Genomic DNA, 15,530 nt, shown 5'->3' with positions numbered 1-15,530 from the left:
CATATTTTACTTATAGGACCGGGGATGGTACATGTATAGTCACAGGTTTCTTGAAACTGTGTCCGTGCTTGCCGTGTCTAAGCAGCCCGGACTGTTTCAAATGGGAGGGCACTGTCCATCAGAAAATGACGCAGGGTTCATAGATTTGGGACATTTACCTCGAAATGACATGATCTGGAATAGGGAAGGCAATAGACACAGCCAAATGTATAAAATAATCTTCACATAAGATTGCATTGGTAGACAGCCAGCTAAACATGGAAGCAAGTATCAATCCAAACCAGGCTAAACAGTCCCTTGAGAACATCTTCGGGCGAAGTTCCAGGAATCTAGTAACAGGTAACATCAAAATTCCACAGTGAAAGATGAAAGAGGCACACAAAGTGAAGTCACATCAAGGTTAAAGGTTCAAGCTAGGAGATATTGTGTACCGCCAAAACTGTAAAATACTAATACTGCAAAAAATTGAACTGAAGGAATTGAATTGGACAGAAAACTTGAATTGAAATGCAGTTCTGTAGAGGACGATTTAAGACGTGATAGTTTTTGATCCATCAGTTTGCCTGCCTGTTTGTCTGTTACTAGTAATCTGACTACCAGTATTAGTATTATTTTCCGCAATAATTTTTATTGGTCCGAGTTATGGATTTAATATTCCGCGAGTAAATTCCTTTCGACAAGACCTTTCCTTGGGTACCAGTATTCTAGACCTCTTGACTAAGACCCTAGCGATTGATCCATTATTGCAGAGTACATTTGTACTCTTTAACCACACTCGAATATTAAAAAGTTGATCCTTCAAACTTCACATAAATTATGTATGTCACAGTCACTCACAACTAATGGCTGAATATCATCACACAGTAGATTGTTTGATGAAACATCTGTAGTATCACATGCAAGTGTTTCAGGGTCAGCTTGCTGCCTTCAGTAAAAAAGTGCTTTGGATAAAAAATTCTGAATAATATAATGATAGCAGAAAACTCAATCTTGGATGTAGAGGATCTCCTTTGACAAATGTACATGTAAAATATTTCCTTTTCTTCACGTTTCCACTTGTGTATTCTACTTAACACTATGGTATTATCATGTGCTCCATCATATAAAACAACAAAAAAGTAGATGTTTTACGTTTATTTGAAATACTGCAGCAAAAAACACTAGAAACTTAAGAATTGTATAGGGCCTTAAACCATCGACTCAATTTCCAAAAGTGACCCTGCATTAAATTTCTTGAAGATTATGCTGAAAGATAACTGGAATTGAAATGCAGTTCTGTAGAGGTCAATTTGAGACCTGACCATTTTCCGGCGAAAGAGACTGGACTGGAAATATCAATATAGCGATAGGCTACAAATAACTCCATCCAGGTCACCACCAGAAGTATAAGGAAATACTGCAGTCAGTCAAGGGCAACTCTGAGCGCACTCGGGACATCATAACAATACCTGTCGGGTAGGGGGGGTCTAAATAAGCCGACAGCTTCAGTCTCTCAAAAGTACTAGTATACTTATGACCATGGCATCACAGAAAATGTCATCATCATCATCTTATTTCATTATGATATGTATAATCGCCGGAGATAATCGTGGCTAATAAGTGAAGAAATTAACTGGTCTAATCGGATTCAGTTTTTATGCCTTCTAGATTTTTTGCTCCATCAGTCCGACTGCCTGTTTGTCTTTTAGTAGTAATCCATTCGTTAAAATATTTTTCCGCAATAATTTTTTGATTAGTCCTTGCTATTGCTTTCATATTCCATGAGTAAATTCCTTGTGGCAAGACATTTCCTTGGGTACCAGCATGTTCAACCCCTCGACTTTGATCTTAGAGTATGGTCCATTTTGGCAAACTTTAACCAGACTCTAACATTGAACATTTGATGCTATGGCTTTCATACAACTAATGACTGAATATGACTGTTGCACTGACAGAAGACATTCAGCTCAGTTAGAAAAGAGTTATCAGTTGTCTGATTTCAACAGTCTTGCAGTAATAGTGAAGCCGTGCCTCATCACACAGTAGATTGTTAGATGAAACATTTGTATTATCACATGTCAGGGAGTTTCAGGGTCAGCTTGCTGCCTTCAGTAAAATAATGCTTTGGACACAAAATTCTGCATAATAATTACAGAAAAATCAATCTTGGCGCAGAGGATCTCCTTTGATAAGTGTGTTGTAAAATCTTTCACTTTCTTTACGTTTCCACTTGTACACGTCTTCCACTTACTAGTAACAGTATGGTATTACCATCTGTTCCAGCATAAAAAACACAACAACAAGGGTAGATGTTTTTACGTTTATTGGAAAATCATGCAAAACTGATAAAACAAACAAACAGGCATAACATACGAACAAACGAAATACCAAAAATATCAATCGAAAATAAGAAAGGTTAAGGAAAACTTTAATCAAAAGTATTTACAGTTACAGTGATTAAATAAAAAAGAACTATGTATAAATATATACAAAGAGGTATAGCATCACTTACCTGTGTGACAATATGTAAACCCCAGAAAACTAAACCAACCCAAACCACAAACATCTTACGTCGTAATAAAGCCACACAGGTAAAAATTCCTAAACCGGCGCGGAGCTCACAAGCTCAGGGAAGCGAACATCTGCATCAGGCATTCCATCTCAGTTTCCATCAGAGAAAACTACAAAACAGAATTACTGCAGTATAATATAACAATTTAGAAGAATAATTTAATGGATTGTATATTCCAAGATATGTAAAGAAGATTGCTTTAAAAGTACGGTCAAAATAAAATTTGTTTACCAAAGCAGTCTTTTGTCTCTTTGATGGTTCACATGGACTACTGGGCCTCTTCCTTTTCCGAGTGGACTTGTTCTAGAATAAGAAATACTAGTAAATTGTTTAACAACAAAAAAGACATATATCCTTCAAACAATTACTTAATGTATCTGAATTTAATTAGGACTTGATCCAATACCTCAACCCCTGTCTGCTGTTTCTCTGTGCAGCATGAAGAGGGAGAACGCAGGTCACTGATCTGGCTGGCACCCCCGGGGCTGTCTCCTTCTGTCTGGTCCTCTACCTTGCTCTTGTGGGTCTGGCTGGTACCCCCGGGACTGTCCCCTTCTGTCTGGTCCTCACTCTGTCTGCCATTGGTCATCTGGACAAGAAGACATTTTGTTTTAATGAATATTTGGCATATAACTTTTTTCATTTCTTTTTTTATCTTTCTTACCTGCCTTAAAGCAGCTAAGATTGACATTTCCTACTATATTATTTGTTTTAAAGTCGATAAAATTTTGATTTTTAGTATTTTTTACATAATTTAAACATTTCAAAAGTTTTTCTTAAATTTTTGGCTGATTAATTCCTGAGAGAAATTTGAAAATACACCCACCCTGTCAGTGGTGGTCTTTATTTTGTCAGAGGGAGGGAGGGGAGGAACATCAGAAGCCGCAGGTGGGGTGGGCTCTCCATCATCAGGAGGGACATCAGGGGCTGAAGAGGATCCAGCTGTGCCAGTGGTGGGAGAGGATCCAGCCGTGCCAGTGGTGGGAGAGGATCCAGTCTCCTGGGAAGAGGGTCCTAATGTGGGATCCTGTGCAAAGAAAGATGAAAATCTATATAAAGTTCTTAAAACTGATGATAATAACTAACAATTTTAATGTATGATAAAATATACACTGGTATGTCAATGATCGAAATTATGATAGAAGATACATACTTGTACTTCATCAGTAGCATGCGTCTCTGGCTCTGGTGTGGGCTATTAAAAGGAAATTGGAGAAAGGAATATTAACACTTATTCACTAATAAAACAATTTTACTATGGAGGGTATTTCCCAAGTCCAGATAATTAATTTAAAACTAATAATGATCAAAGCTTGATAAAAAAACTGCCTTCAAATATAAAAGTGTTAAATATTGTTCAATTCAAATGTGACATTGACTATAAAATATCATCCTATACTGTTTAAGTATGGTAATTTACATTGTATTTTTACTTCACATTTAACAGTCCTATAATTAGTGATGAAAAAATAATTTACCTTTTGACATTTTACCCATAATTTCATACAACTGCTTGCCCATTATTTCTCTCTGATCCAAGATGCTGGTACAGGAGAAGTACGCTACCGCAGTTTGAAATCGGTTTTTGCTTAGCTTCGATCTGTATTTTATTTAAGGTGTGGAAATTTTTCTATCTTGTAAAAACTTGTAATAAATCATTAATTTCATCCACCAACCTATCTTGCAATTATAGTGATAAGAGTGCTGTGTTTACCTTTCTCACCCACACCATGTCCCTCCTCCATACCCTGTTTCTCCGCCAGTAATTCCTCAGAAACGGGGGTGGGTCATGCTATAAAACATTAGTTCATACTGTTTAAACTCTATATTATTCAAGTTACTGTAATCAAGAAAAAAGATGTCAAAAGATTTCATTTTGTGATATTTTTAACTACATGTAGTTTTTTAACTTATCAGTTTTCAAGGTTTTCTGTCATAACCTTCAATTGATTAAAATACAAGGAGAACCTCTGAGCCTCAGCTATACCTGTTTGGGTACTGGGAGCGGTGGTGTCTTTGTGGGGTTGTCCCTGTGTACCGGGGTAGGAGGTGGCACTGCCTGCTGCTGAGTCTTCTCCTATAATACATCATATATTTATAATTATCAATAAGTGATCATTTATACCTCATACATGTACTTAATGTATTTAATTGATTCATTCATTATTTTTAATCATCCTTCCTCCATAGATTAATGCTATTCCTCTTTAGTGATTTCTGATACTTTTTTTAAGTTAGAAAAAACTTGTATATCTTTTTTTAATTACTAGCCCCATCCCACCCCTTGAAATTAATTCGAGCTTTAAACTTACCTCTCGTATCCACTTCTTGTCTTTTCGCCAAACACGGTTACATGTCCAAAACCTCTTCTTGTTTGGAACGACCTACAAAACAAAGAGAATCAGTGTTGCACCTGTACACATTTATACATGTACTATTATACAACATGCATAAGATATTATCCACTTATTATAAACATTATACATTTGAATTCCATATTCCTGTACCCTACCTCGTCAGACACCAGAGGTGGTGGTGTTCTGGTCTCTGACAAGTCCTCGCCTGGCTCAGCTGACTTCTGAAATATATAAATTAAAATTATGTGTATGTATTTGATCTATCTCCCCTTCCCTGTTTAATCAACAATACTGTAGGACATGAGAATGTTTAATTGTTTATCATTCAACACACCTGTTGTGATACCGGTGACTTCTGAGGGTACGTCAGACCCTACAAAAAACAATTTTAAATATTCATATTAATTTAAAAGTTTCAATCAGTTTATGAAATCAGAATAATTCTAAAAATAATATTAAATTTATATTTACCTCTCTGGTCCATTTCTGGTCGCGTCTCCACACTCTGTTATATGGTCGCCACCGTCTCTTCTTGGGTACAGCCTACAAAGTAAATATAGTATAATATTTACTCTTTACCTTTAATAAATAAGCACTCTATAAATGAACATTTGATAATTAACACAATTTTATGAATTATAACTGAAAACTATCATAATTATACAAAGTAAAATTACAAAAATACACTCGAATAAATAAAAACAAGTGAGTATTATTCACTTTTTTTGTTAGCCACAATATACCTGGTCAGGCGAGTTTCTTCCTCTTGATGTGGCCCCATCTGGGTTATCACGTGTCTGAAAAATATGTTTTATATATAATTATACATGTTATAACAGTAATATATTTGATAATAATATACACATTATACATATTTATAAAAATTCAAAAATTTTTAAAGATGTAATTTTAAAGCGGATAACGAATACATCGATAATGAGAAAATGATTAGACCTCAGTAACTGACTACAGTTCTACAGAATCAACACACCTGTCTGGGTGGTGGCGCCACCTGCTTCTGAGGTCCAGAAGAGACCAGTCCCTAAAATAAAGAAAAAATAATAATTTACTGTAATTTATATTCATTCAGAAAAAATGTTTTAACCAGTTTAACAAACCTCCATACTCATATTTTTATAACTTTCTGTCTGTGTTGTATGATTTTTTCATTTGTATTGTATGATTCCTTATTTGTATTGCAAAATTTATAATTTGTATTCAATAACATTTCATTCGTAAAATTGTATTTTATAAAGAAACTTTACCAATAAAGAATTGTTGCAACAAAATGTGAAATATCCTTTGAACTTTTGAACTGCGTCATACATATTATGGTAACAATTAACCATGACCTTGATTTTCTAACAAATTTTAATACTTGCACCTCCAACTCCAACCCCCCAACGCCCACCCCTTTACCCCGCAAAAATATTTAAACAAGATGCTGTTGTCAGTAGCGACGTCTGGATAATGTAGGATTAGGAAAATAATTTGCTGCCCTGAAAAATTCTTATCAAATTTCTTTATTCTGAAACTACTACTTTTAATATCACACTACTCAACGCGTTATCGGCAACTCGGTTGTTATCGGACACTCGGTGCAAGAAAAGCAATGTTTAGAAAATGTGGGTAATTTTAAATTTCATATATCAACGATAAATTTGTATTTCAGTAAATAAAGTTTGTGATCTATGACAGATAATTCATTATACTTTCAGCAGCACAAAGCACAAACTAAATCACTCTCTTTCAAAAGATCTACAGCTCTTTCAAATGATATTTTACAAAAATTTCGGACTATGTCATCACATTTTAACTTCTCTAGAGTTCAAAACTAGTTTATTCTATTAAACAAACTGATCTATTTATTCTATGGACAATTAGATACCTTTAGATCAGCAAACTGAGATTAAAAATCCAAATTAAAGGTTAGTAAACAGTCTTTTAAAATGTCTCGTTATATATAACATGTTATCGTCAACTCGGTTGATGTTGCCGGATACTTCAGTTTTACAGTGTATGTTATAAACTCAGGTTAAAAAGTTTCCTTTAGCTTCATAAATAGATTGGAAAATTCCATTATAATCTGCCAATTCTTGAAAATAGCAAACGTAAAAGTTTGTTTTGATATAAATGTATATAAATAAGATTAATAATTATAAATTTATTATAGAACTACTCATTAATAATTATAAATTTATTATAGAACTCATCTGTTCAACCATTTTTCTTGTTTTCCATTCAAGATAACCTCTTGGAAACTGCTTCAGGCAGTTTCAAACATAAATTATCATGTTTAATTAATGATAACAATTTTGCTTTAGTCTTCCGATATAGTTTACATGTATTACATTATTATGAGAAAAAAAAAAGTTCTTTCCCCCATATCCCCGGGTTATTTTTTTTGTCCAAATGTTATCGTATTATCACTTCACAGTTACACATATATAGCAGGTATCTTTTATGAAACAAGTTATGGTCACACGTTAGCAAAGAATGTATATTTTTACTTAAAATAGAATCACCCAGTTTATAGGACATTTTAAATACTTGATCATGTGATCTTGTGTCAATCAGACAGCTCTCAACATTAAAGAAAAATAATAATTCTTAATTCTTTTTTATACAATGTAATATGGATATGTACATGTAGTAGATTAAAGAGACTATCCTTTAACAAAAAGCGTGGTTCAGAAAAAAATATTTAAAAAAATGAGTTAAGGGAACCGACTGAAATTTTACTGCGTTAGAAACGCTTTAAAAAAAAATATATAGCTTATTTTCCAACCGTTAAAAATATCTATTAAGGAGGAGGGGTGCTGGTTGATTCACTGCAGTTCCTCGTATTTTTAACTTTCTCTACAAACAGTTACAGATGTATTTGCGTTTTAAATTACAAGGGGGTGGGGGTGGTAGAGATTTTTTGCTTCAGTATAAACACCCAATAGCAATGCAAAATCCATGTCAGCCCCCCCCCCCCAATGAGCATTAGCGCAATCAACACATTGAATTCGAGCACACTGCAATTTTATCCGTATTTACGATTTAAAAAAAAAAAAATTTAAAGTCAAAATTTTGAATTTTATGTCATATATTTTGGTCTAACTACCTTTTTGGAAATTCACCTAACCACCCTTGAGTTTAAATTGTTTGTATGTACATACCAAACTGATAAATGTATTTGTGTTCGAAAGGTTGTGAGTTTGAAACTCAGCGGCGACTGACCTAAGTCGATCAAAATGGGTAGCAACTGTTTCTTCGCCATGCGTTCAGCAACTTATTTGTATGTTGTTTAACGCCCTCCTACGTTTTTTTCCAGTCATATGGAGACGCCATCACTTGCCCGGCGGAGAGCTTCAAAATTTGTCATATACTCAGCACCTATAGGGCCATTGAGCAGTGAGGGATCTTTTTTGTGCTAGCACCTACTGCGACGTCCCACTGTGGGATCAACGTAAGGATCGACTCCTTACTTGGCGACTCTAGAGCAGACACTCTAACCACTGCGCCACACAGGGGACCTCGGTACCATAATGAAATTTAAAACTTGTACCATATTTTCAGACAGGTCAATGCAGATTTCAGTGAGAAATGCCAAAAAAACACAATTTTTAAAAGTTATACATATTCTTAAAGAGGCATATATTATAGCCAAAAATTAGAATTTCGAGCCAGCCAATTTAAATATTTAGATTTCTTACGGATTTCTGTCGTTTCTTTGCGTTTTCCCTTAATTTATGACAACCTTTGTTTCCGATAACCAAAACCGAGTTATCCGATAACAAAGTGCATTATTCAACCGTATTTCCGATAACATACTGAAAGTTAAACTCGGGCAATTTTTGCTCTTTAATTACATGTTTGCAAGATTCTGAGGAAGTCTTCTTGTGGACAATCATTAAAGCAAGGTAAACAAGGATTTTGAAGAAAAAAGGCTATTTACAGCAATGCCAATCGGAGAAAAACTTGCAAAATATAACAAATTTGACTTTAAAAGTCTTCCAAAGGCTAACAAATGCTATACTAGTACGTATCGAGGCTTTATTTTGTATCCGTATTTATTTCTGTTTACAAAAAGCACAATGAATATTCTCTGTTTCTATTTTAGCAAAGTTTATTTAAAATAATTTACTAACCTGTCAAAAATTGTTATCAACCGAGTGTCCGATAACAACCGAATAGCCGATAACGCGTTGAGCAGTGTGAATATATAAACAAAGGAAATAATCGAAAATGGACGGTCAGTCCTTGTAAATCCCTGTGGAACATGCACATATATACATACAAACTCGTATTAACAGTCTTTACAGTTTATATGGAGAATGACATGAGATTAATGCAACGTACACGTAATATACTAGAAGCAGTTATAGTCATATCAACAATTTAAAAGTAACAAATCAGCAAATGACACAACATTACATGATCGAATCATTTCTAAGCGCGAGGGCTTTATAGATAAACTTCGCTAAATTACATAATTCTTGTACATTATTCACACTTAGCAACTGTATTAATTTGTACATAGATGGCCTATATAAATTAACACATTCTTAATTTACACAGATAGATGTACATATAAAATACATGATTACAAAATATCAAATCCCATATGCTCCAAAATTGGCAAGGATGACAAATTTTACAATACAGATTATGCATGATTAATTTTAACTGAAATAAAGGAAAGAAGATGCATGTTGTTTTGTAGTTTTATTTCAAAGAAATAGGATGCATGTATGTATATTGAAAGTAGACGGGTCGATGTGTAAAAGAATGGATGCTGACATGACATGTAAACTCCCCCCCCCATTTTTAATGTAAACTACAAATAAAATCAACAAGGATTGTTTACTAAACAAAATAAACGACACGAGGCATTACCCTCTTATCTTTGTTTCTGTGAACTTTTAGCGCCATTCTTTGCTTAGTTTGGGGGAACTTTACAGAAAATTCGGAAAGAAAATACATGTAAATGCGTCCGTTCTATATTCAACAAATATCGTGGTTATGAGATGTAACCACAACCAAAACTCACGTTAGAAAGGAACGCAATTTATGATTTACTAAAGAAACGGATTGTTAGAGACAATTTGAATATTTTTTCATAAATATAAACTGGGAAATTTCAGTGTTAAAAGTAATTTGTCACTTCAATAGAGATTCTTGATGACGACTATCTATCGACACGCCACTCTGTGACAAGCTTAATTATATTGAGCTTGTTTTAATAAAAACCGATTAACAATCATTTCTCTCTTTCAAGAAAAGCCATTTTTAACATATGTATATATTTTTCAAACTTAAAAATAACTGTTTAATACATTCATATCACTTTAATATTTACGTCAGAAGAATAATTTGATGAATAGAAAAAAAATAAAAAGTAACAATTAAATAAATGAATGCCCGGTAAATTAGTTAATAAATGATATATCATTTTTATTAAAAAAGAAAGTAAATAGAAATCAAGAGAAATCCATCCCTAGGGAAATTTCAGTATCTTTAGAAAATAACTTGTGTTCACATTTTGAAAAGTTAGAGAATTTCATACAGTACCTCATCAGGCACCAAGAGCGGTGAACCTCTGGTTCCTAACGAGTCTGGATCATCAGTCTTCTAAAATATAAATAAAAAGAATATTTATACCAACTGAGTTTTTACAGGGGAATCTAAATCTTAATTTTCTTATACGACATAATATAATTTATTTGGATTATACAGAAACAAAGCTATCCGTGGCTGTGATTGTTGTTGTTGTTGTTGTTTTTAAGGACTGGGGAGTGTATTGTAAATACATGTATGTTGCCATTAATTACTGAGTAAATGCAACTCATCAATGTCAGAAATTAACAGAAAAAAATTGCAGCTTATTTTTCCCTCAGTTCCAGGACGGCATTGCCTAAAATAGCCCTTCCTTATTTTTGTAACAACAAACTGTTTTACCAAAAAATTGCATTAATTGTTCTTTGAAACATTTGAACTGCATCATTGATAAAATAACGCACCAACTATAACACTTTGTTTGTCCCCCCCCTTTTTTTTTAAAAAAAAAAATATGTTAAAACAGGATGTCGTTGTCAATAGCGACGTCCTGGATAATGTAAAGCTAGGAAATTGCCCTGAAATTATGTTGTTTTTTCAATTCTGTAACTGCCAAAATAAGCTAAAATATCGTTTATCAAATTCATTCTCTTTCAAAATAAATGATTAGATTTAAATTCTGTACATTTACATATAGAGATATCCAATCTGTTCATAATATATCATAAATATACCATATCACCCAGGAATCAACGGTTACTAGTATACAAATATACATGATTACTTTTGACGGAAAAAATAAAGGAATACATATAGCAGTGTGCTTTTTATAATAATAATAAAAAAACAACATGATATTCTGAAGATGAACGGATGTGAGAAAGGATGGATGCTGACTATGGCATGATAGAAAACATACTCCTCCATTAAAAAAAATAATTAAAAACAAAGAATACAATTAATAGCGATTGATTTTTACTACACAAAATAAACGACATATGAGGCATTACCCTCTTATCTTTGATTCTGTGCACTTTCAGCATCATTACTTCGCTCAGTTAGGTAAACTTTGCAGAAAATTGGGAGAGAAAATAAAAGCGTCCGTTCTGTTCAACAAATGTCGTGGTTATGAGACGTAACCACAACACAACGCAAGCCTTACTAGAAACGTGATGTCATAATCGTAATGACGTAAGCCAATGAAAACTCACGTTAAAAAGGATCGTAAGTAATTTTATACGGGTTGCATTATTCTGAACATTTTTATGCTTTACTAAAGAAAACAAATTGTTTTAGACAAGGTGATTTTTTTGTAAAAAAAAATAAATTGGAACATTTCAATGTCATCAGTAATTAATCGTCACTTCAATAGAGTTTCTTGACGAAAAATATTGATTTCATAAAATATTTGTTAATCTACATGCCGCTCTGTAACATGCTTATATTGAGCATGTTTTAACAGAAATCTAATAAACATTCCTCTTTTTCAGAAAAGCCATTTCTAACACATGCATATATTTTTCAAATTAAAAAAAATTGTCATTTCATATCACTTATTTACATCATAGGAATAACTTAATAAATAGAAAAATTAAAAAGTAACAAATAAAGTTATGCCTGGCAAATGAATTAATTAATAAGTCAATTTATTTAATTGCAAAAAAGAAAGTAAATTGAAATCAAAGGGAAAATTATCTCCAGGAAAAGTTTAGTTTCTACAGAAAATAATTTGTGTTAGAAGATTTTATACAGTACCTCATCAGGCGCCAAGAGCGGTGAACCTCTGGTTCCTAACGAGTCTGGATGATCAGTCTTCTAAAATATAAATAAAAAGAACATTTACACCGATTTAGTTTTCACAGGGGAATCAAAATCTAAATTTTGTTACATGACATAATATATTAACTTATTTGAATTACATAGAAACAAAGCTATCTATGGGTGTGCATGATTATTTTTTTCTTTTACCGGAGTGGGGAGCGTATTATACATATGTTATATTTAATTACTGAGTACATGCAACTGATCAATGTCAGAAATTAATTTTTAAAAATGCAGAGTATTTTTCCCTTATTTCTCCCTGCATTACATAGAATAGTCTTTTCTTGTTTCATAGCACGATTTTGAAAGGGTTATAACAGATTTTTTTACTTTGTAAAAGTTGATAACGAATTTAATTTGTTATAACAGAAAATTGCCCAAGTCGTTATAACCTATTTAATGTGTGTGTATGTGTGTGTGTGTGTCGTTATAATCAAACTTTTTTCACTAACAATAGTCTTTTTTAAGCTTACAATACTATATATCCTTCATATTACTTTACTTTAGTAAAAAGGGGGGGGCAACCAGCCTTTCAATGAACACTTTCAATAGTAAAAGTATTTTTGGCAAAAAAATTTAGTTATAACGAATTCAACAAATCTGGGTGCTAATTGTGTTCGTTATAACAATTAACTTCGGTCAAAAAAATCGTAGCAGCACAATATGAATTGTCCTTTGAAACATTTTAACTGCTTCATTGATAAATCCCCGCCCAAATTAAATTGATTAAAAACAGGAATTTGTCAATAAATCGTCTTATAATGTAAAGCTAGGAAATTGATTGACTATATATATGTAGGACTCCAAAGTGCGATGGGACTCCAAAGTCCGATGGTCACGCCAAAGTCCGATTCGTTATAACCCCGAATTTGACACGCCAAAGTTATGGCGCAAAAAAATTAACGTTATGACGTCATAGTACTACTGCGCAAAAATGCGTTCGCCATGCTAATAAATAAATACAAAATATATTTTTTGAAAGACCTCGTCTTTTGGATGTAGGTGCGAAACTATCTTATCAGTGTGCATGATTATTTTTTTAACCTAACTATCATAGGTGGGTGCAAGACTATTAAATCATATGTTATATTTAATTACTGAGTACATGCAACTGATCAATGTCAGAAATTAATTTTTAAAAATGGACTAACCCTTATCTCTCCCTGCATTATAGAACTAACCTTAATACCTCTGGTTTTGTAACAAAAAGCAATAGCAGTAAAAAATGTAGCAGCAAATACTGAATTGTTTTGAAACATTTTAACTGCTTCATTAATAAAATAATGCCCCGCCCCTCGGATCTCACACTTTAGCGTTCTCATACCGAGCCATCGGACTTTCCTCCCTTAAAAACAGGATGTTGTTGTCAATAGCTACGTCCTGGATAATGTAAAGCTAGGAAATTGATTGACTATACCCTGAAATTATTTTTTTTAATTCCGTATTAAATTGCTTCTTTTAGCAAAAATATAAAGTATTTAATTCATTATCTTTTAAAATAAATACTAAGTAATCAAGATTTAAATTCTGTACATTCACAAACAGAGATAACCAATCTGTTTATAATATGTCATAAATAAATCCCATATCACCCAAGAATGACAAATTATACAGTTCAATATGCATGATTATTTTTGACAAATACTACTGAAGGGAATACATATAATAGTGCGTTTTTATTGAAACAACAATAACAACATGATATACTGGAGATGGACGGATGTGTGAAAGGATGGATGCTGACAATCAAATTCCTTCATTTAAAAACAAAAATTAAAGAACACAATAAATAGCGATTGCATTTTACTACACATAATAAACCATATGAGGCATTACCCTCTTATCCTTGATTCTGTGAACTTTTAGCTCCATTGCTTCGCTCAGTTAGGTAAACTTTGCAGAAAATTGGGAGAGAAAAATAAATGCGTCCGATCTATTCAACAAATGTCGTGGTTATGAGACGTAACCACAACACAACGCAAGCCTTACTGGAAACGTGATGTCACAATCGTAATGACGTAAGCCAATGAAAACTCGCGTTAAAAAGCATAGCAAGTTAGTATGGGACACGTTACATTTTATTTATTTTATTTTATTTATTTTTTTTTTTTTTTGCAAAGTAAAATAATTTTTAAAAAGAACATTTCTACTTAGTAATTCTATCTTTAACTTTAAAGTTACTATATACACGGGAATTTAACATGATTTATAATGAATCTAAGTTTTCGATCGTGAATCAATTATGGATAACCAAAAAAAATCAATAATTTTTATTTATAAGTTCAATGGGAAAGGGCATTTTGCTTTTGTAATCATTCCCTCCCAGTTCTTTAAAAGGCAAACTTCAACCATCTAATCCTTTTTTTTCTCTAAATCAGAAGAGGTACGAGAGGAAAAAAGGAAAAAAAACTACATACATACTAGTATACGTAAATTTAAGCAGACAAGAATTTTTTTCTCAAAAATTGCGTCATTGACGGTGGTAGAGGACAGTTTTGTTTGAATACCAAAATTTTTAAACACAGGTACATAATAAAAAAAGGGGGCTGTCCCCGCCACTTCTTTCCAAACCTAATCTTTACTATATTTAAAATATTTATTGAAAGTGTCTTTCTGTCATATATTTTCTATTTATCAATAAAAATATGCATTATGACTGCATACATGTATTTTTTTTATTGATAAATAGAAAATATGTCAGAGAGACAAAAGGCTGACCCCTTCTCATCCCCACAAAGTTTGTTGCAGTCAAAAAGGGTAATGTAGAAGTGTATTAGAACACCACCATCCATTCCCATGATATAGAATTTTCGAGTTTGTAATTTGTTTTTCTTTTAGTAAGTTGAATTTTTCCCTTTTAAAAACGACGCTACGTAAATAAAATATTGTGATAAAAAGAATACGTCAACCTTATGAAAATGCTTCATCCTCTGAACTTGAATCTATTAATGACATGTCAAAATCACAGCTAATTAAAACCACACTAAGACCCTCCCCAAATATTTGCCCCCCCCCCTCCCCCAGTAAAACTTTCCACTTGTTCCTTTTTTATGGTCTCGACCATCAAATTAAAGGAGCTAGTGAAATTTTTGATTTAGTCAGACCAGAGACATAATAACATGCTATTATATCTCTGGTCTTCAGGCTGTTCCTCGACCCCCATCCACCCCGAATTTTTAGACGGTGGCTATATATAGCCACAGGCTATTGCTGCTGGTCTGGGCTGGGGACCCTAGCGGAGATTTTTGCAGAGTCAA

At 33.0% G+C, this 15,530-nt stretch overlaps 1 protein-coding gene across 3 annotated transcripts; it reads right to left on the bottom strand.

Moving 5' to 3' along the window:
* Positions 1–2,465: 2,465 nt before the first annotated feature.
* LOC134240879 (mucin-2-like) lies at positions 2,466–11,602 on the bottom strand. 3 transcript variants are annotated; one of them, XM_062722983.1, is made up of 15 exons: positions 11,463–11,602; positions 10,468–10,527; positions 5,900–5,950; positions 5,652–5,705; positions 5,380–5,451; positions 5,243–5,281; positions 5,064–5,126; positions 4,864–4,935; positions 4,539–4,628; positions 4,266–4,343; positions 3,705–3,746; positions 3,378–3,578; positions 2,958–3,140; positions 2,783–2,854; positions 2,466–2,660 (listed from the first exon to the last, which is right to left on the bottom strand). In XM_062722983.1, the coding sequence occupies exons 1-15, from the start codon at positions 11,496–11,498 to the stop codon at positions 2,598–2,600; spliced, it is 1,176 nt and encodes a 391-aa protein (XP_062578967.1). In that variant the 5' UTR covers positions 11,499–11,602; the 3' UTR covers positions 2,466–2,597. The 3 variants fall into 3 exon arrangements, with proteins under 3 accessions (XP_062578967.1, XP_062578968.1, XP_062578969.1); XM_062722984.1 differs by lacking the exon at positions 5,900–5,950; XM_062722985.1 differs by lacking the exon at positions 10,468–10,527.
* Positions 11,603–15,530: the final 3,928 nt, after the last annotated feature.

Source organism: Saccostrea cucullata, unplaced genomic scaffold (genome assembly GCF_032062105.1).
Source record: "Saccostrea cucullata isolate Sc308-1 unplaced genomic scaffold, CSIRO_AGI_Scuc_v1 ctg247, whole genome shotgun sequence".
NCBI classification, from domain to species: Eukaryota; Metazoa; Mollusca; class Bivalvia; order Ostreida; family Ostreidae; genus Saccostrea; species Saccostrea cuccullata.
This window is presented reverse-complemented; position numbering and strand designations above follow the sequence as displayed.